Below are 21,450 nucleotides of genomic sequence, written 5' to 3'. Positions count from 1 at the left end.
CTAACAGGCTGCCGGCTCCCCGGCTCCCCCTCCTGGTCCCCGCCGGCGCTGCACCACGTGCACACAACACAAGGTCTCCCCCCACTGGGGTTTTTATTCATGAGGACTTTCCAGAACCCTCCATATTCCCACTCGAGGCTCGGGCCCCAGCACCCCACAGTGCAGCCTCCCACAGGGTGTCTGGAACAATCCAAATTAGCAACCCCACCCCACCCCCGCCCCCACCCCTTCTCTCCAGCTCCAGACAAAGGCTGTCACTCCTGGGGAAGGTCCTGCGTCTTCCCTGCAGTGGCTCTGGCATCTCCAGGGGGCTTGACTTCAGGGAAGGTTTCGGGGGGACAGCTGTCAGGCACTGTCGCTTGCTGCTGGCTGCTGTCCCTCTCCTGCTGGTACCTCCTCTGCTCCCGGACGGCTTGTTCTAACAAGGGCAGATTCATTCCTTCCACACAGGTCAGCACCCGGGCCTTCACCACGGAGCCTCCGTCTGAAAGACACAAGCACAAGGCACTGGCAGTGGCTGACACATGGGTCACCTTACGGATGCATGCCAGCTGTTTCCCCCGGCCTTGCTCTCAGGACTGAATTTTAACAGGATGAGTTGGAGGGATGGCGCGTGGAGTCCCCGTAATTTTCCTTCTAGGGCTTCAGAACTGTGGCCCTGCCACAGCACAATTGGCACATGTCTGGAACTGGGGGGAGAGCCTGAAAATCCCACTTCTGCATGGCGGAAGGGCCAGATCGAGGTACCCTCTACTTCCCTCCTTTGTTGTCTTTTTTTTTTTTTTTTTTTTAAGTAGGCTCCACTTGTCGCCTTCTTAGTGCAGTGGGCAGCGCGTCAGTCTCATAAAGTAGGCTCCACGCCCCACGTGGAGCCCAACATGGGGCTCGAACTCAGGACCCTGAGATCAAGTGCTGAGCCGAGATCAAGATTCAGATGCTTCACCGACTAAGCCACCCAGGTGCCCCTCCTTTGTCGTCCTAATTCCTGCCACCTGCTCTGTAGGTCCCAAGTGCCTGGGGTTGAAGAGGGTCTCAATCACCATCCCCCTAGTCTAGACCGCTTTCTTTCTTTCTTTTTTTTTCTTTTACTTTCTTTTCTTTTTTTTTTTTTTTTCTTTAAGTAGGCTCTACTCTCAATATGGGGCTTGAACTCACAACTCCGAGATCAAGAATTGCACACTCTACTGACTGAGCCAGCCAGGTACCCCTAGACGATTTAAAAAAAAAATTTTTTTTTAATGTTTATTTATTTTTGAGGCAGAGAGAGAGAGAGAGAGAGACAGTGCTAGCAGGAGAGGAGCAGACAGAGAGGGAGACACAGAATCCGAAACAAGCTCCAGGCTCTGAGCTGTCAGCACAGAGTCCGACACGGGGCTCAAACCCACGAACCGCGAGATCATGACCTGAGCCAAAGTGGGATGCTTAACGGGCTGAGCCACCCAGGCGCCCCCTGGACCGCTTTTTTGATTTAACATAGCCTGGGGGCACAATTCAGAATGTTGGACTGTCTAGATTCCAGCCTTCAGCACCGGCAGATAAACCTGTTTGGAACAGGAGGCTGCCTGTGTGTCCTCAGCTTCCACTGGTCCCAGTGCGGGGCTGCAGACAGGGCACAGCCTGGAGAGCAGTGGCCGTGTGGCACCGTCCGGATCTCTGCATCGCCGTAGATGGTTGATTCTCATCACTCGGCCACTTCAGGAATAGCTGAGAGACGGATACCGAGGAGTCAAACAGGATACCTGGCAAACGTCACTTGGCACCGAAAGGCTAGAGCTTTTCTTGGGACACGTGTAGCCCCACACAGGTGTCACAGAGCAGCTGCCCACGTTCGGGGTGACACGGGACAAGCAAGAACAAAATCACAGCTCTCGTTTGCAATTAAAACCACCTGTACGAAGATTTTCTTAGTTATTTGACTTGATTTCGCAGGACTTTCCTTACGTGATGCCTATCAGCCCTTCCCTCCCGCCAGCCTGGGGAAACGCTCCCTTCTCTATTTACATTGAGGAACACGTTTCTCCCTGTGAATGAAAAATGTTATTAAACGTGGAGGTGACCTTTAGAAAGATGGTTACCACAAGGGACAAACTGGGTCAGTCCATCAGTCCATCTGTGTCAGTCCGTCTGCAGAAGGTCTCTGTAACTGGGATTGAAAGCATTTGAAGAAATGCTGTAGGGAGGGGAGAGCGGCGTTTACACACAAGACGGCCAAGGAGAGAGTCATTTAGGGGAAGTTCTTGGAAGTTTAACGAACCCAGAGCAACAGAGCCTGGATGAAGACAACGTTGGAATGCAGTGGGTAGAGGCGTGGGTTGGAGAGAAGGAAGGGGTGATATGAAGAACAGACCTTCTTTCTTTTAAGTGTATTTATTTGGGGAGAGAGAGAGAGAGAGTGAGCCTGAGCAGGGGAGGGGCAGAGAGAGAATTCCAAGCAGGCTCTGCGCTCTGTGGGGCTCGAACCCGTGCACCATGAGATCATGACCTGAGCTGAAATCAAGAGTCGGGTGCTTAACTGACGGAGCCACCCAGGCGCCCCCAAAACAGACCTGCTTTTAGGACGTTTGCCCAGAGAAGGAGGGCCACAGCGAGGTAGGGACACAGAAGAGGACACTATTATTAAAAAATTTTTTTTTAGGGGCGCCTGGGTGGCGCAGTCGGTTAAGCCTCCGACTTCAGCCAGGTCACGATCTCGCGGTCCGTGAGTTCGAGCCCCGCGTCAGGCTCTGGGCCGATGGCTCGGAGCCTGGAGCCTGTTTCCGATTCTGTGTCTCCCTCTCTCTCTGCCCCTCCCCCGTTCATGCTCTGTCTCTCTCTGTCCCAAAAATAAATAAAAAACGTTGAAAAAAAAAAAATAAAAATAAAAAAAATTTTTTTTAATTTTACGTTTATTTAGTTTTGATAGAGACCGAGCACAAGTGGGGGAGGGGCAGAGGGAGAAGGAGACAGAACCGGAAGCAGGCTCCAGGCGCCGAGCTGTCAGCACAGAGCCCGACATGGGGCTCGAACCCACGAACCGCGAGATCACGACCTGAACCGAAGTCACGCTTAACCGACTGAGCCACCCAGGCGCCCCAGGACACTATTATTTTAATATACAAGAAGCTTGAGGGATTTATGTGTTGAGAAGGAAGAAGCAGCGGGAACAGGATAAGGACTCAGTTGGGAGAGCAAAGTCCCCACGGAAGGGCAGGCTGTGCGTCACAGCACAGGGGCTGAGCCGCACGGAGGTCGGACCCTTCTCTCTCCCAGACGAGACGCAAGGAGCGTCTGGTGGGTGTGGACGCAGGTCATTTAAGATTTCACCCGGGACATAGGAGGCAAGGTCATCTGCCAAAAGCATGGAGGTGATGAAGCAGATGTGTGACAGGTGAGTGGCTGAGAAGATGTTGTGAACCACGGGACGGTGGGTTGACTGGGACACGCAGAAGGCCCGGTGCGGCAGGACACCTTGAAACCATCATGCTGGGAATCCACAGAGCATGTGAACCTTCTCCATCAACAGGTGGGACCCGAGAGGGCGAAGGTCGGGGGTTGATCAGGCCACTGTGATAGAAACGAGGGCGTGAAAGTTCTGCCAGCAAAGGGGCTGCCCTCAGAGTGAGGTGGGGCTAGAGGAGGGGAAAGCAAAGGGCAGAGAAGGTGGGAGAAAAAGGAAGGAGTGTCTCAGGTCCACAGGTCCTGCGGGGCACTGCAGAGGAGAGAGCAGCAGACAGGTAGGTACGAGGTCGCAAGGCCGAAGTTTCAGGTGGCAGAGATGCGGCCATGGGACGCAGAGGTGGGGCAAGAGGCGCCTGCAGGCAGGACCGGTTGGCCGCAGAGAAGGATAAGGATTCACAACGGCAGACCTGAGGAGCCAGCTGGCTGCTGGCACCTGTCCGGGTCTGGTGGCGGCAGTGACCTGGGAAGCTGACCAGGTGCCACTTGGGGACAGGAGGAGAGCTGTTGTCCTGGGGAAGAGCCAGGTTTCAGGCAAGTCCCATCGAAGGTGAGAGCATAAAAAGGAGTCTTTCAGGGAGGGGGGAAGGTTTTAGAGAACATGACAGGAAGGCTTGTAAGGGAACAACAGTCAGCTGGAAGAAAATCAGGCAGGTGGGGTTTATGGGATTTATGGCGAGGGCCCTAGGGCAGCCCTCTCGCTGTAGGCAAGGTCACCTGCAGCCTAGGAAGTCTAGGGACTCTGGAGCAGCACTGGGGGAAAGCCTACATCCCCAAACCTCAATCCCTGGGCAGGAAGTCCTTGAGCCCTTAGATGGTGCCCAAGGAACGTGTCACAGCCAGCAGGTTTCTGACATAGCTTCACCTTTTTGTGCCTCTTGGCTAGCTGTGTGCACAAATTTCAGAAAGTGACCTTAAGTGGCCTCTTTTCTGTCATCAGAACTGCTAAGCTTGCCACAGGGCATTGTCTTGTGTCTAGATGACCTTTGTGCCCCAAAGGACTTGGAATCTGGCTGGGACAGGACATACGGAGGAGATCTGAAAGCAGCCACACAGGAGCACCTTGGTCTATGTGGATCAGTGGCCACCTCCAGGTTCAACCCACACTCTGCCCCTCCCCTCCTCATTGTTGTCTTTCCTCCCGTGTCAGTTGCCAATGATGAGCATGTGCTATTCAGAAATTAGAAATTTGGGGGAAACTTAAAAAAATTTTTTTCTGATGTTTATTAATTTTTGAGAGAGACCGAGTGTGAGTGGGGGAGGGGCAGAGACAGAGGGAGACACAGAATCCGAAGCAGGTTCCAGGCTCTGAGCTGTCAGCACAGAGTCCAACGTGGGGCTCGAACTCCCGAACCATGAGATCATGACCTGAGCTGAAGTTGGACGTTTAACCGACTGAGCCACCCGGGGGGGCCTCTGAAACATTTTTTTAAGAAAGAAAAAAATAGACTGTGATGAAAGTAAGGAGAAGCAGTAACGTAGCCAGAGCCTAGGGAGACTGCTGCTTGATCTGAGGCTTGATTATTCAGGTTCAGTTTTGGGGAGCGGGGGCGCAAAGACACTTGAGAGTGGTGCTGTCTGTGCTTTCAAAGTGAGTCACGGCGCAGGTGCAACACTGATCAATCCACTTCCGCGGTGTCTGGCTTATCGGGCGGGTGTGGGTGCTGCTGGCTGACTCCGGCTTTGCAACGTTCCAGTCATTCATGGAACAATGGGATCAGCCAGTGATAAGATCGATCTTTGCCTAGATTCATTATTTCATCAGGGCTTTCAAAGAGGTGCCTCTCGAAGTTTCTTGCATTTATTGACTGTGATTCCTATCTAAAGAACCTTTCCTTCTCTTCGACCCAGTGCTGTCCCTGAACTACCCTCAGGAAAAGGCAGGACGGAGAAGGTTTAACGTAACCAGGAGGAAGCAATTGGCCAATTCCGGACCCGAGTTCTCTAATAAATGGCATTTAAAAAAAGATGGGGCACCTAGGTGGCTCAGTCAGTTGAGCGTCTGACTTTGGCTCAGGTCATGAGCCACGAGGCAGTTCATGAGTTCGAGCCCCGTGTCGGGCTCTGTGCTGACAGCTCAGAGCCTGGAGCCTGCTTCGGATTCTGTGTCTCCCTCTCTCACTACCCCTCTCCCACTCTCTCTCTCTCTCTTTCAAAAATTAAAAAAAAAAAATAAAGAAAAAAAAAGAAACCACAAATATTACAAGGGACTTGGGGTATGTAACCCAAGTCTTTATGCCATATATAGACTTGGGATCTTGATCTGAGCTAACCAATTTTTTAAACAGCCATGGAGGGGCACCTGGGTGGCTTAGTCGGTTAAAGCATCTGACTTTGGCTCAGATCAAGATGTCATGGTTCATGAGTTCAAGCCACGCATGGGGCTCTTCACTCTCGGCGGGGAGCTGGCTTCATATCCTCCGTCTCTGTCTGTCTCTGTCTCTATCTCTCCCTCTCAAAAAAAAAAAAAAAAAAAAAGCCATGGCAAGGAGGAGAGTGAACACGGACAAATGTATTCTATTGTATCCAGAAGAGTCAATTTGTTGGAGTATGACTGTGGTAATGTTAGAGACCTGCGAGGTGTTTCTGGACACCAATAAAACAAATAAGTAAATGCAGGCAGTGGAGACTCAGGAACCGTACGTAGACTATGGATCCCGGCTGAGTCTGGGTGATGGGCACAGACAGGGAGGTCCATTCTACCATTCCACTCGCGCACATTTGATTTGAAAATATTAAATTAAAAAAATTACATGGGTTGAACTTATACAAGTTTTTTCCCATTTTTCTTCCCACAAGTAATTCTGAACATCCACGCCAGGTCCTGCTCTCATCCTGGCCTGCCGTCCTAAGCTTCAACCCCTCTCTGTATTGGCAAGCAGGCCTTAGCACCCCAGACTCTGTGCGGTGGGCTCCCGAGAGCTCCCAGGATTCAGTGCAGGGCTGGGGGTACAGGTGAAAGCCTCAGGTGACCTGGGGCTGCAGTCAAAGTAGAAATCATTTGTGCAAAAGCCCGTCGTACCCATTCGCAGCCCCCTCCTGATGCCTCTCTCAAATCAACAGGAGGGCAGGAACTCTGTGAGCTCCAAGGCTTGAGCCTGAATAAAGATGAACTATTATGAAATCAAAGATAATTAAACATGAACATTAACATTTCTTCTAGTACATTTCATCCAGGGTTAAAAACCACCCTGACTTTTAGAAAGGACATTGGTGATGTAAAGCAAGAAACATATGTGTTTGTATCCTCTGATACAGCAATTCTATGTTCAGGAAACTACCCTGAGGCAATAATCAGAAAGTGGACAGAGATTAGTGCCGAAGGGTATTAAGTGTGGCATTTTTAATATATCTCAATGTAGACAATTTTTTTTTTTTTTACATTTTTACCCTCTGGCTATAAAAGCATACATTTCCGGGGCACCTGGGTGGCTCAGTTAAGTCTCTGACTCTTTTATTTAAAAAATTTTTTGAAATGTTTATTTTTGAGGAAGAGAGACACAGTGTGAGTGGGTTAGGGGCAGAGAGAGGGACACAACATCTGAAGCAGGCTCCAGGCTCTGAACTGTCAGCACAGAGCCCGATGGGGGGGGCTCGAGCTCATGAACAGTGAGGTCATGACCTGAGCTAAAGTTGGATGCTTAACCAACTAAGCCACCCAGGTGCCCCCGGCTCTTGATTTCAGCTCAGGTCATGATCTCGAAGTTCGCGGGTTTGAGCCCTGCATCAGGCTCTGTGCTGACATCACAGAGCCTGCTTGGGATTCTCTCTTTCTCTGCCTTTCTCATGCTCTCTCTCTCTCTCTCTCTCTCTCAAAATAATCAATTAAAAACATTTTTAAGGAAAGATTTAAAAAAAGCAATATGTTTTCACTGTAAAATGCCAATAAAAATACAAAGAATCCCACAATCCCACCACCAGAAATAACTTCTATTAACATTTCGGTGAATAATCTTTCATATACATAGATGTATGCAAAAAAAATGTATATTAGGGGTGCCTGGCTGGCTTAGTTGGGATAGTAGGTGACTCTTGATCTCAGGGTTGTAAGTTCGAGCCTCACGTTGGATATAGAGATTACTTAAAAACAAAATCTTAAAAAATGTGATCTTACAATACATACTGTTTTGTAAACTGCTTTTTCTTTTTTTCTTTTTTTTTAATTTATTTTAAATTTTTTTTAAATGTTTATTTAGTTTTGAGACAGAGAGAGACAGAGCATGACTGGGGGAGGGTCAGAGAGGGAGACACAGAATCCGAAGCAGGCTCCAGGCTCTGAGCTGTCAGCACAGAGCCCGACACAGGACTTGAACTCACGGACCATGAGATCATGACCTGAGCCGAAGTCGGACACTCAGCCAACTGAGCCACCCAGGCGCCCCTGTAAACTGCTTTTTCTTAGTAAGATATTATGAACATATCTTCATGTCAACTGATAAAGATTTACAACACCATTTAAAAAAAATTTTTTTTAATGTTTATTCATTTCTGAGAGATAGAGACAGAGCATGAGTAGGGGAGGGGCAGAGAGAGGGAGACTCGGAATCTGAAGCAGGCTCCAGGCTCTGAGCTGCCAGCACAGAACCTAATGTGGGGCTCGAACTCACAAACTGTGAGATCATGATCTGAGCTGAGCTCAGACGCTTAACCGACTGAGCCACCCAGGTGCCCCTACAACACCATTTTTAATGGCTGCATAACATCCCACTGACTGAATATACTGTAATTTCTTTAACCAGTCAACGTACAGTATTTTTGTAAGAGCAAAAAACGGAAACAATATACACGTGCAATGGTCGTGTGACTCAAGGTACATATAAAATATTATATGGCTATAAAACATTATGTCTACACAAACTTTTAAAACCTGGGGAAATGTTTACAATGTAGATGAAGCCAAAATAACCAGATACAACATTACATAGTATGATATCAGCTGTGTAAAGGAAGATGACACAGGAATGGCCAGAGAGCGAAGCAAAGAATTCATTCAAGTACCTAGGTTTTAAACAACAACCTTCGGCACGTCTGAGTGGCTCTGTCGGTCGAGCGTCCAACTTCAGCTCAGGTCATGATCTCGAGGTCTGTGAGTCTGAGCCCCACATCAGGCTCTGTGCTGACAGCACAGATGCTCTGTCCCCCTCTCTCTGCCCCTCCCCTGCTCTTGTGCACACACACGCACGCTCTCTCGCGCTCTCTCTCCCTTTCAAAAATAAACATTAAAAAAAAAAAAAAAAAGAGCAACCTTCGACTCTTGATGCCTGGGAGAGATTCTCCCAGGTTGCTGATACTCCTTCCCTTCTATTTCTCTCACCCTGACTTCTTGGCCTGTTATTCTAACCCCATCCTCTCTGAGCCTTGGTTTTCTCACCTGTGAAACGGCAACAGTTAAGACTCAGTTGAAGACCGGTGGGCAGATTCACAAAGATTTAAGCAAACTATCCAGTACCAGGCCTAGCACATGGTAAGCCTTCGGAAATTAATGGGTTCTCTCCTCTCTCACTTCCGTTTCCCACGAGTCCTTGAACTTGTGGGCTGGTTTAGAAGGAAAGTTAACCCCAGTGAGGGACTCTTGTTGGGTCAGAAGCCAGGCCCCATCCTGACTGAAGACTGTCCCACTCGGGACCCACAGGGAAAAGAGTGTGTGAGGCCACGACTCACCCTGGTGCTCGAGCTCCCCAAGGACAAGATACATGGAGTCCACTTGGGCTTGGAACGGCTCTACCAACTTGGTACACACCAGGATCTGGTGCTCGTCAGATCCATGCTGAGCCCTCAGGGTGACTCGGGACTGAGCCACGTCATAGAGGCACAACCTGCAGGTCAGGAAAAGTGTGATCATTTGTATCCACACACAGAACAAACACGAAAAGCTCAAAAGGTGCCGGGAGCCCCATAAATCCAGGGGACTCCGGTCAGAGATATAAAAATGGCAGCAACAAGTCAGAAAATCGTTTTCAGTCTACATTGTTACGATACAAATTCTATGCACTAAAAGGCATTTGTTTAAAGAGTGTTGACAAAAGCATACACTTATATAACCACCACCCCAATTAAGATTCGCCACATTTCAGGGTGCTTTGGCACATTTCTATCAGCCCCAAAAGTTCCCTTGTGCCGCTCTGAAATCAATCTCCCCATCTCCCATCCCAGGCAACCCACTGATCTGCCTTTGGTCTCTACAGATGAATTTTTCTACTCAAGCACCTCATAGAAATAGAATCAGAACAATATGTATTCTTTTGTGTCTAGCTTCTTTCAGTCAGCATAATGGTTTTGAGATTCATTTATGCTGTTGGGTAAATCAGTGGTTTATTCCTTTTATTGCTCAGTAGGACACCATTGAAATTCTTAAAAATAATTTGTTTGGGGTGCCTGAGTGGCTCAGTCAATTGAGCGTCGAACTGTTGATTTCAGCTCAGGTCATGATCCCTGGGTCATGGGATAAAGTGTGGAGCCTGCTTAAGATTTCTCTCTCTCTCTCTCTCTCTCTCTCTCTCTCTCTGCCCTTCTCCCACTTGCACGCATATGCGCTCTCTCTCTCCCTCTCTTAAAAAAAAAAATGTGTAGGGGCACCTGGGCGGCTCAGTTGGTTAAGTGTCTGACTTCGGCTCAGGTCATGATCTGGCAAGCCTCATGGGTTCAAGCCCCGCATGGGGCTCTGTGCTGACAGCTCAGAGCCTGGATCCTGCTTCGGATTCTGTGTCTCCCTCTCTCTCTGCCCCTCCCCTACTCGTGCTCTGTGTCTCTCTCTCAAAAATAAATAATCATAAAAAAAAAAAAAAAAAAAAGAAAAGAAACTGCCAAATTGTTTTCCAAAATGGTTGTGCCATTTTGCACCCCACCCGTAACATCTGAGGATTCTAGTCACTCCGAATCCTTGCCAGTACTTGGTATGGTCAGTCTTTTTAATTTTAGCCATTCTACTGGGCATGAAAATACCATATCATTGTGGTTTTAATTTGCATCTCCCTGGTGACTAATGACGTTGAGCATCTTTTCATGTGCTTATTGTCCATTTGAGTGTATATACGTAGATATTTTTTAATCGTCATATGCAAAATTGTTCACTTATTTGTAGGACTGCTAATTGTTATGTATATCTGCTTTTAGGAAGTGCTTCTTCAAGCCTTTTGCCCTCCTCTGTTTGAACACTCTACAACATACGGTCTTCCCCTCCAGTTTTACTTAGATATAACTGCCATACAATAAACAATACATACTTAAGGGACAAAATCTGACATTGGACATCGTACACACTTGAGAACGAAGACAGGAACATATCATTTTCATCACCCTGAAAAGTTCTCTTGCCTTTTTGTAATCCTCCTACGTGCCACACCCAGGGAACTCCCGCAGGCAACCGGTCTCCTGTTTTCCACTACGGATTACTTTGCATTTTCTAGACTTTTATATAAAAGGAGTCATACAACATGTAACTTTGCGGGGGGGGGCCTGGTTTCCTTACTTCAGCATATTTATTTTGAGATTCATCCGTATCAGTGCACGTGACAATAGTTCACTCCATTTTTCTTCTGAGTAGTATCCCATTGTGTGGATACACCACGATTTATTTATTCACTCAAATGGACATCCGGGATGCTTCTGGTTTCTGGCCATTACAAAGAAAGCTGCTATAAACTGTGCACAAGGGGCGTGTGGGTGGCTCAGTAGGTTAAGCGAGCGGCTTCGGTTCAGGTCATGATCTCGCGGTCCGTGAGTTCGAGCCCCGCGTCGGGCTCTGTGCTGACAGCTCGGAGCCTGGAGCCTGCTTGAGATTCTGTGTCTCCCTCTCTCTCTGCCCCTCCCCTGCTCATGCTCTGTCTCTCTGTCTCTCTCAAAAATAAATAAAACATTTTAAAAAATTAAAATATTGCACACAAATCTTGGTGCAGACATGTTTTCATTTCTCTTGAGTACATGCCTAGGAGTAGAATAGCTGGATCATGATAGATATATGTTCATACACACACACACACACACACACACACACACACATATATGTGTATATATATGTATATATATATATATGTATATATATATACATATATATATATATACATATATATATATTTTTTAATTTAAGTAATCTCTTATACACAATGTGGGGCTCGAACTCACAACCCTGAGATCATAAGAGTTTCATGCTCTATGGACTCAGCCAGTTAGGCACCGCATGAGATACATGTTTACCTTTTAAATCTTTTTTCTTTCTTTCTTTCTCTTTCTTTCTTTCTTCCTTCCTTCCTTCCTTCCTTCCTTCCTTCCTTCCTTCTTTCTTTCTTTCTTTCTTTCTTTCTTTCTTTCTTTTACTTTAAAGAGAGAGAGAGAGAGAGAAAATCTCAAGCAGGCTTCACACTCGGTGCAGAGCCCTAAGCAGGGCTCGATCCCATGACCCCGGGATCATGACCTGAGCTGAAATCAAAGAGTCAGACGCTCAGCCAACTGAGCCACTTAGGAGCCCCTGTGTAGCTTTTAAAGAAACTGCCAAACTGTTTTCCAAAACAGTTGTACCATTTTACATTCCTACCAGGAGTGTGTACAGGAGTTCCAGCATTTGGTTTTGTTAGTCTTTTTTAAATTTTTTTAATAGTTTATTTATTTTTGAGAGAGCACGAGAGAGCAGGGGAGGGGCAGAGAGAAGCGGGGGAGAGAGAGGGAATCCCAAGCAGGCTCCACACTGTCGTTGAACAGCCCGATGTGGGTCTTGAACTCAGGAACCATGAGATCGTGACCTGAGCCGAAATCAAGAGTTGGACTCTTAACCAACTGAGTCACCCAGGTATCCCCATGTTATTAGTCTTTTTAAGTTTAGCCACTCTAGTGAGTGTATAGGAGCATCTCATTGGCTTTTTCTTAAATATATTTTTAAGTTTATTCACTTGTTTTGGGGGAGAGAGAGAGAGAGAGAGAGAGAGAGAGAGAGAGAGAGAATGCCAAGCAGGCTCCACACTGTTGGTGCCAAGCCCAATGCAGGGCTCAAACTCATGAGCCTTGAGATTATAACCTGACCTGAAATCAAGAGTCAGATACTTGGGGCACCTAGATGGCTCAGTCAGTTAAGTGTCCAACTCTTGATTTCAGCTCAGGCTGTGATCTCACGGTCCGTGAGTTTAAGCCCTGCATCAGGCTCTGCACTGATAGTGTGGGGCCTTCCCGGGATTCTCTCTCTCCCTCTCTCTCTGGCCCTCCCCTGCTTGCTCTCTCTCTCAAAATAGAAAGAAAGAAAGAAAGAAAGACATCCCTTTAAAAATAAAGTCAGATGCTTAACTGATTGAGCCACCCAGGCGCCCTTCATCGTGGGTTTTAATTTGCATTTCCCTAATGACTAATGACGCTATACACATGTTGTGCGAACACACACCCATTCTCATATTCATGTACGTACATACATGTGAAAACATGTCAAGTAATCACCAAAAGGTTAGCAGTGGCTGTCCAGACAGTAAGTGGCATTACATGTGTTTTTGCTTGCTTTCTTTATACATTTAGGGACTGTCTACATTTTGTACAATGAAAACATACTAGTTTTTTAGCATTTAGGGGCGCCTGGGTGGCTCAGTCGGTTGAGTGTCCGACTTCGGCTCAGGTCATGATCTCACGGCTTGGGGGTTCGAGCCCCGCGTCGGGCTCTGTGCTGACAGCTCAGAGCCTGGAGCCTGCTTTGGATTCTGTCTCCCTTTCTCTCTGGCCCTTCCCTGCTTGCTCTCTATCTCTCCCTCTCTCAAAATAAATAAACAAACATTAAAAAATTAAAAAAATAAAATAACTAAACAAGGGGCGCCTGGTTGGCTCAGTCAGGGAAGCATACAACTCTTGATGTTGAAGTCGTGAGTCAAAACTTCTAAAAACATCAAAAAAATTACTAGACAAAATTATAATAAAACTATTTTAATTAGTTTTTTTCTGTTGGGGGTGGGGGTGACGAATTGAAACATTCCCCCGACTATGTGAAAAAAACCATTCTGACCTTCCGAATGTTCTCAGTGTGCCCCCGTCAGGAACTTGGCCAGCACTGACTTCCCAGGGGAAGTAATAGATCCCAGGTTTGGGTAGCATCTCAAGGAGCAGAGGTGGATTTTTGAAGATTCCTGACAAACCAAGCAGAACACAAGACTGAGATTAGCAGGTTCCTGAGACCAGCCACACAGGAAAGGCTAGTTCCAGTGGGTAGCAGTTTAATAAAAAACAAAATATTTCGGGGTGCCCGGGTGGCTCTGTCGGTTGAGTTTCTGACTTCAGCTCAGGTCATGATCACACAGTTCGTGGGTCTGAGCCCCACCTTGGGCTCTGTGCTACACCTCGGAGCCTGGAGCCTGCCTCGGATTCGGTGCCTCCCTCTGTCTCTGCCCCTCCCCCGCCCACACTCTGTCTCTGTCTCTGTCTCTCTCAAAAATAAACATAAAAAAAAAAATTTATAAAAAAAAAAAACCTGTAGGGGTACCTGGGTGGCTCAGTTGGTTAAGTGTCCAACTCTTGTTATCAGCTCACTTCTGGATCTCAGGGTCTCGAGTTCGAGCTCCACGTTGGGCTCAGTGCTGGGAGTGGAGCCTACTGAAAGAAAAAAAAAAAAAACAGCAACCCTGTAAAGATAGTACATCCTACCCAGTTTTCCCTCTAATTAACATCTTACATTAGTACGACACATTTGCCACTATTAATGAACCTAAATCAATATGTTATTAACAACTCAACAACATACTTTATTTGGATTTCCTTAGTTTTTTCCCTGATGTCCCTTTTCTGTTCCACAGTCCCTTCCGGAATGCCGCATTACATTCAGTTGTTAGGTCTCTTTAGACTCTTCTAGGCTGTGATAATTTCTCAGACTCTCCTTGCCTTTTGACCTTGAGAATTTTGAGGTATTTTGTACTATGATCTTCAGTTTCGGTTTTGTCTAATGTCTTTCTCATGGCTGCACTAGGGTTACGAGTTTTTGTTAGTAATTTCAAAAAGAGAAAGAGAAGGGGCACCTGGGTGGCTCAGTCGGTTAAGTGTCCGACTTCAGCTCAGGTCATGATCTCACGGTTCATGAGTTTGAGCCCCGCATGGGGGCTCTGTGCTGACAGCTCAGAGCCTGGAGCCTGCTTGGGATTCTGTGTCTCCCTTTCTCTCTGCCCCTCCCCCACACATGCTCTGTCTCTGTCACTCAAAAATAAATAAACACATAAAAAAAAATTTAAAAAGAGAAAGAAAAGACCAGTTATATAAGTGATGTAATAATGATACTATGGACATTCAGCAGGCTTCTTACGATGACACATTACATGCGCTTGCATGGCAAGATCTCCAAGATCTATCATTAGGAAAAAAAGTAAGGAGCAGGCGTTTACATCTAATATGTACATTTGCATATGTGAGAGCAAAAGAACACTCCAGAGTTCAACGACACAAGGACCATGAGGATTAATGACAAAGGAATCCTGAAGGTGACAGCTTCAGCTATTTGACAGGACGAGCCAATGGACATATAAACAAAGAAATTTGTAATTATATCATCCCCAGTAAGATTCTTGGAAAAACCAGAGGACACAGCTTTAGCGCAGAAGTTTATGTTACCTAGAAACTTGCACAATTGGTTTCAGGATCTCTAACGTGGGGCTCATCAGGAGTGTTGTTGGTCAATGTTCTAAGGTCATTTCAAGACAGTGTCATTTCAAGCAGCACGGGGCAACTGGCCAAGGCCCCATCCTATTTTGCCCTAAGTGCCGATGTTCTAATCACTGTGACCAGGGAGCAGAGCCATTCCTGTCCCCAGAAATGAGAGAGCCCCCTAATCATCTCTGGCATGAGAGAGAAGCAAAAAAACAAACCAAAAAAAAAAAAAAAAAACCAAAAGTCAGCCGTAAGGGGAAAATGTTGTGGTTTCTGTTTTGGAATAATGGGGACAATTCTGTCCAATCTAGCAAAAAGGTGAAAACTTTGAATCTTTTGTAAAAAGTAATTTTTCCGCTCTCAGACACCACATATACTGTAAGCTGTAAGTAACCACATCACTAAATTTATTATTATTTTTTGAATTATCATACAGTGGAATTGACTCTGGGGAGGGGGCATGCGCTTTTGTAAATTTTAACCTCATTGATTTGTTTTCGAACAAAAGTTGCTATGTGTTTATTAAGACATGTCTGTTAATTTACAAAGCACAGCAGGCTCACCAAATCATTATCTATGTATCATCAGACATTCAAGAGAGTTTCTGAGTAGGTATGTCAGGACTGGCTTTTCTTGTGGCTCAGCAGGATTTCAAATAATGCCTTTAGAAGTCTGAGTACTGGTATAACCTGTACTTCCCAGCCTTCCCTTTTCATTGATTGCCCAAGGCACAATATCCACTTCTGGGAGAAAATTCCATGGTATGAACAAGAGAAATATTCTTCTTCTTCTTCTTTTTTAAAAAACAACTGGGAAATTAGAAAATACCATACGGGAAGGATGGGAAGGATAGTGACCCAGTGTGACTGCTTCTTCCTTTTTTTTCTGAAGCAATTGCTAAGATTTCTGCAGTAGGACTGAAGGACAGAGAAGTAACACCCAAAACCAAGATCATTACAGCTTTTATCAGCTTTGGGTTTCCTTCTAGGGAATAAGAATCTTGATCGTATATGTTTACTACTCCACAATTGGAAGAGATCCCCGGTTTATTATAAAAAGATAAGAGTCAGGGACAGCCAGATGGAAGAGAGGTGTGGAGCAAGGTATGTGGGAAGGGGCGTGATGCTCCCATGTTGTCTCAGAGCACCACACCGTCCCCCACCTGGGCTTGATCACCAACCCTGACTCATAAGTGTTTGTAAAGTTACAGTTCTTTGTTAGCTTATATTGCACAACGAACCTTCAACTTTAAAGTTCAAATTGCATCAGGTTGTTTGAACTTTGGCCTCAGAAGATTCTATCACATGGGGATTGCTACAAATTTTAAATGTAACCTCAACGAAGTGAATTTTACAAAAACGAAATAAAAGGATTGTGTACTGTGTCTTTAAAAGTTTTGCAATCACCAGAGTAAAAATGTATTCAGAGAAGAATCATCAATGAATGTTACATGTACTGGGTAAGAGTCCGATGAGGAACAGGCTATTTACCTGGTCTCAACAGATCTGCCCAAAGATTACCTATTAATTACAAACAGAAAAAATGATCTACTTCACGGTAAAGGAACTTAGCAAATATGACCTTACTGTACCGCCTGAGGTACAGTACTCAGACACATTGTTTTGTACTCAGGAACAGTACTCAGACACTGAGGCACTCAGACACATTGTTTTGTGATATTTCTTAAAAAAATTTTTTTTAAATGTTTTATTTATTCTTGAGAGAGAGAGAGAAAGAGAGAGAGAGAGAGACAAAGTGTGAGCAGGGGAGGGGCAGAGAGAGAGGGAGACACAGAATCTGAAACAGGCTCCAGGCTCTGAGCTGTCAGCACAGAGCCCGACATGGGGCTTGAACTCACAAGCTGTGAGATCATGACCTGACCCGAAGTCAGCTGCTTTACCGACTGAGCCACCCAGGCACCCCTGTTTTGTGATATTTCTACAAAAAAAATGCATAACCTGAATCTAATCATGAAGAAATATCAGACTTCTGAATTGAGGGACATTCTACAGAATAAATGGCTTATATATTTCAAACACGTCAGTCACAGAAGACAAAGAAATTGCTCCAGTTAAAAGAGATTAAAGAGACACGTCACCTGTTAGGGGGTAAAATGTGTCCCCTCAAAAAGGTATATTGGAATTCTAACTCCTAATACCTCAGAATATGACCTTATTTGGAGACAGGGACTTCACAGAGGTAATCAAGTTAAAATGAGATCATTAGGATGGGCTCTAATCTGGTGTCTTTATAGTTGGGGAGAGGTGGACACAGACATGCACACAGGGAGGCGGCCACGTGAAGATGGAAACAGAGGTCAGAGTGATGTGCACAGAGATCAAGGAACACCAAGGACTGCCAGCAAACTATCAGAAGCCGAGAGAGGCATGGAGCAGACTCTCCCTCACAGCCTCAGAAGGATCCAAAGCTGTCTACATCTTGATCTTGGACTTCTGATCTCCAGAATTATAAGACAATAAATGTCTGTTCTTTAAGGCACCCCGTGTGTGGTACTTTGTTGCAGCCCTAGAAAACTAATACAACGGAATAGAATTCATGATCCTGGATTGATCTTGGTTGCAGGAGAAAAGTATGATGAAGGACATAACTGCACAATTGTAAACCCATGAAAAGGTTTGTAGATTATAGTCTTGTACCAATAGTATTGTATTTCCATTGTATTTCCTTGATTTGATAATTACTGTTCTCCTGTTCTCGTGGTCCATTTAGATGGGTCCTGGGAAGGAGAGGAAATAGACACAGGTAGGTGATGTTTTAACCAGAACCGAGTCCTGTGGCTCTAATATCACCTCCAGGTCACACCCCCATCTTCCATCGGCTCAAGCCCAGTACTCGCTCTTGAGGTCTCCCTTTTCTCATGGTCTCATCCTACCCGTCACAAATTTCTGTCAATTCTACCTCAAAATACACATTGAATCTATGCACCTGACTCCAACCAAGCCACCCCAGTCCAAGCTTACATCAGCTTTATCACTAGTCTCTTTGTTTCCACTATTTTCCTTCTGCTCACTCTCTTCATAACAGCCAGAGTGATATTTTAAAATGGAAAATATGCCACAGGGAGTCTTTTTTTTTTTTTTTTTTTTTGCCAGAATCTCAAGTCTGAATCTCACAATGCCTCTAGATACAACCAACAGCTTACAGAGAACATCAAAGATATCCAGAGATGGTAAAAATCCAGGTTGTGGGAAGTTCAATGTGAAAAATGACCTAGCTTTTCCAACAAATTGTAAAAAAAAAAAAAAAAAAAGTCGTATAGTGGAAACCTGTACATTAAGAGGCTTAAGATTCTTATCCCAACCAACTGCAACACGTAAACTTTGTCTGGACCCTGGTTTGAACAAACTAACTGTAGACAATTTTTTTTGTAATTGTTTTTTATTTTATTATTAAAAAAAATTTTTTTTTAATGTTTATTTATTCTTGAGACAGAGAGAGACAGAGCATGAGCAGGGGAGGAGCAGAGAGAGAGAGGGAGACACAGAATCCGAAGCAGGCTCCAGGCTCTGAGCTGTCAGCACAGAGCCCGACGTGGTGCCCAAACTCATCAACCACGAGATCATGACCTGAGTTGAAGTCAGATGCTTAACTGACTGAACCACCCAGGTGCCCCTACTGTAGATAGTTTTTTAAGAAACATTTGAATTGATTGCAATGATGACAAGAAATTTGTGCTAATATTTCCAAGTGTGATAATGATATTAGGATCATGTTAAAAATAGTTTAAAGATACATCCTAAAAGTATTTATAGGTGATAGGATATTGGATTTACTTAAAATTAATGTGGTAGGGAAGTGGATGGAATTATAGTGGAAAATTATTGGACCTGGGGGAAAAGTATATGGGGTTTGTTGTATTATTCCTTCTACCTTTGTACGTTTGAACATTTCCACAACAAAGTGTTTAAAAATGTAAATCAGATCACATAACCCCAATGAAAATCTACTAAAAGCTTCCTATTATAAACTCCTGTTAAAATTGAAGATCTTGGGGCATCTAGGTGGCTAAGAGTCAGTTGTCGGACTCTTGATTTTGGCTGTCATGACCCCAGGGTCGTAGGATCGAGTCTTTCATCAGGATCCTTGCTGAGCAGTGAGCCTGCTTAAGATTCTCAATCTCTGTCTCTCTCTCTCTCTCCCCCGCTGCCCTTTGCCCCCACTCCCACTCTGTCTCCAAAAAATCAATAAAGTAAAAAATTGAAAAAAGTCTTTTTGTTGGCCCACAATGCCACATGGGGTTGGCACCTGGCCTACCTTTCTGCCCTTGTTTACCACCACACCTCCTCTAGCTCGCCCTCAGGACCTGCACACTTGCTTTTCCTCAGACTTGAGCGGTCTTCCCCAGACCTTCACGTAACTGGTTTTCTTTCCTTACTTTGGCCCCACCTCATCCTCCTCTTCCTCGGCGAGGCCTTCCCTGTCGACCTTCTCCAAATTCTCATTCTCCATCACCCCCAGTCACTCTATCCCCTTAGCTTCATTTATTTTCTTTCATTCCAGTTTACTGAATAATACAATTTCAAACAATGGGATTTGTTTACTTGTTTAATGCCTCTGTCTCCCACTAGATGACCAGTTCCAGGAGGGCAGGGTTTCCTCTATTCCTCAGAGTCTCTCCTGTGCCTAACACAGCATCTGGTACAGTATTAAATATTTACTGAACAGGTGAATGTATTCATGAAGAAAAGACCATCTACCTCCACACTCAGCCTGGACACAGAGAACCCAAACCACATCTTACTGCCTACATTAACGGGACTTTAGCTTCCATTAGCACTTTTTTTTTTTTCCTTTAAATACTTTTCCTGAATGTCCAGCCTATGCAAATGCTTTGACCATCAATAGCCAGTTTGCCCGCTGAGATGATCTGAATTCTCTTGCCTTGACGTTTCCACCATTTTTCCACTGTCGCGCATCAGTTCTTACCCGACCCTGAAGTGAACGACATGCCTTAAACCAAACTTCCAACTCACCATAAATTCTGGCCTTACCTTCTCCTGAGGCCCTGCCAAAGCTCTGCCAAGGAGTGCTCTCCCTTACCTGAGTAAGCCATCACCTCACTTTTGTCGTATATTGTTACCTTGGTGGTATTTGGAAAGCCAGCTTCTGACAAGAGGAGTAAAATCCAAACACAATAGCCAAACTAAATAATAGTTTAATGTCTGGGGGCATTAAAAACGTAGCAACAGTGGCTAGTCCTGGTATATGGGGAACTGAGACAAAAGGAAAGATCAGTAACAACTATCTTGCCTTTATCAATCTTGATTAGTGCTCCCTTAAATTGTGTCCCAAGGGGATGCTTCACTTACCTTAACCTATTCCCAGGATTACTACTAAAAACTGATGTAATAAGTAACAGAGAACGGAGTGCATAGTTTTAAAACCCAATGGATGAGTAGGTTGCTTCAAGTTACAAGGGTAAATTAGGGAGAGAGAAAGAAGGGGATGGTGTACTATGCTCGATCCTCATTTATCGTGGTATGAAGTCAAACGGTAACTAGAAGAAATCAGGAACTAGCATGTAAGTATTTTGTTTAGCAATTTTTTAGTAATCAGAATTAAAAACACAACTGGTTGAAGGGGGCTGCCTCGGATGGGGAGATTTCTCATTACAAATTCTCGGATACAGGTACCCTAAACGTGGGCAACTGTTACTTTGATGACGACAATGATAACTGGGAAAACAAAAAAGTCCGGATTCCAAGACCTCTAAACTGCCAGCTCGGTCACAATCTGGTCCACACCCACCCCATAGACAGGGAGCAGCGCCGGCAATCCCATACTCAGCTCCCCGGAGCTTCAGGCAGCAAGGATGCCCTTATCTTAACACAAGATAACTGGAGTCTCTTCCCAGGGCGACTTTTGTTCTAGTCCCTTTTTCTTCCTCCAACCTGGAAGGGCTCGGGGAAATCCTACGACAACCCACCCCAACAACGTCGCACGGCCGACAGACTCAACCCCGCCCAGAACCTTGGGTCCACCTTCCCACCTCATTTCCGGGGAGGCCGTTGCACGCGGACCCGGAAGCCGCGGGACCGGCAACTGCTAAGGCGCAGGCGCACTCCTCCTCAGTCGCGTCGCCCCGCCCCTTCCCAACCCCGTCGCCAACCTGTGCGGGCGTCGCGGCGGCCCTAGGTTCCCTCTTTTCGCCCCGCGCGGTCACGTGACGAGGGAGGGGCGGGTTAGCGGGAGCTCCGCGCTTCTTCCTCCAGGGCGATTTCTGGCTCGTCTTCCGGGGTCCCCTTCCCTGGGGGCCGCCCTAGGACTTCCCTGGACGAGAGCGGGGGGCTCGTCCGCCCCCCTGCCGGCCGCGGTCACGGCGTCCACGCCGGCGCCGCCTCCGCCTGGGCCTCAGTCGGCGGAGCGCAGACGGGCGGCTGGAAAGGAAAAGGGGCGGGC

At 46.0% G+C, this 21,450-nt stretch overlaps 1 protein-coding gene across 5 annotated transcripts; it reads right to left on the bottom strand.

The window, feature by feature from the left end:
- Window positions 1–69: 69 nt before the first annotated feature.
- TEN1 (TEN1 subunit of CST complex) lies at window positions 70–21,437 on the bottom strand. 5 transcript variants are annotated; one of them, XM_060645336.3, is made up of 5 exons: window positions 21,041–21,436; window positions 13,880–13,989; window positions 13,406–13,526; window positions 9,097–9,251; window positions 70–484 (listed from the first exon to the last, which is right to left on the bottom strand). In XM_060645336.3, exons 3-5 carry the CDS (start codon window positions 13,492–13,494, stop codon window positions 255–257), a joined length of 474 nt encoding a protein of 157 aa, XP_060501319.1. In that variant the 5' UTR covers window positions 13,495–13,526; window positions 13,880–13,989; window positions 21,041–21,436; the 3' UTR covers window positions 70–254. The 5 variants fall into 5 exon arrangements, with proteins under 5 accessions (XP_060501319.1, XP_060501320.1, XP_060501321.1 ...); XM_060645337.3 differs by having other exon boundaries at window positions 13,880–13,986; XM_060645338.3 differs by having other exon boundaries at window positions 21,161–21,436.
- Window positions 21,438–21,450: the final 13 nt, after the last annotated feature.

This window comes from Panthera onca, chromosome E1 (assembly GCF_046562875.1).
Source record: "Panthera onca isolate mPanOnc1 chromosome E1, mPanOnc1 haplotype 2, whole genome shotgun sequence".
In the NCBI taxonomy this organism is placed as follows: domain Eukaryota; kingdom Metazoa; phylum Chordata; class Mammalia; order Carnivora; family Felidae; genus Panthera; species Panthera onca.
This window is presented reverse-complemented; position numbering and strand designations above follow the sequence as displayed.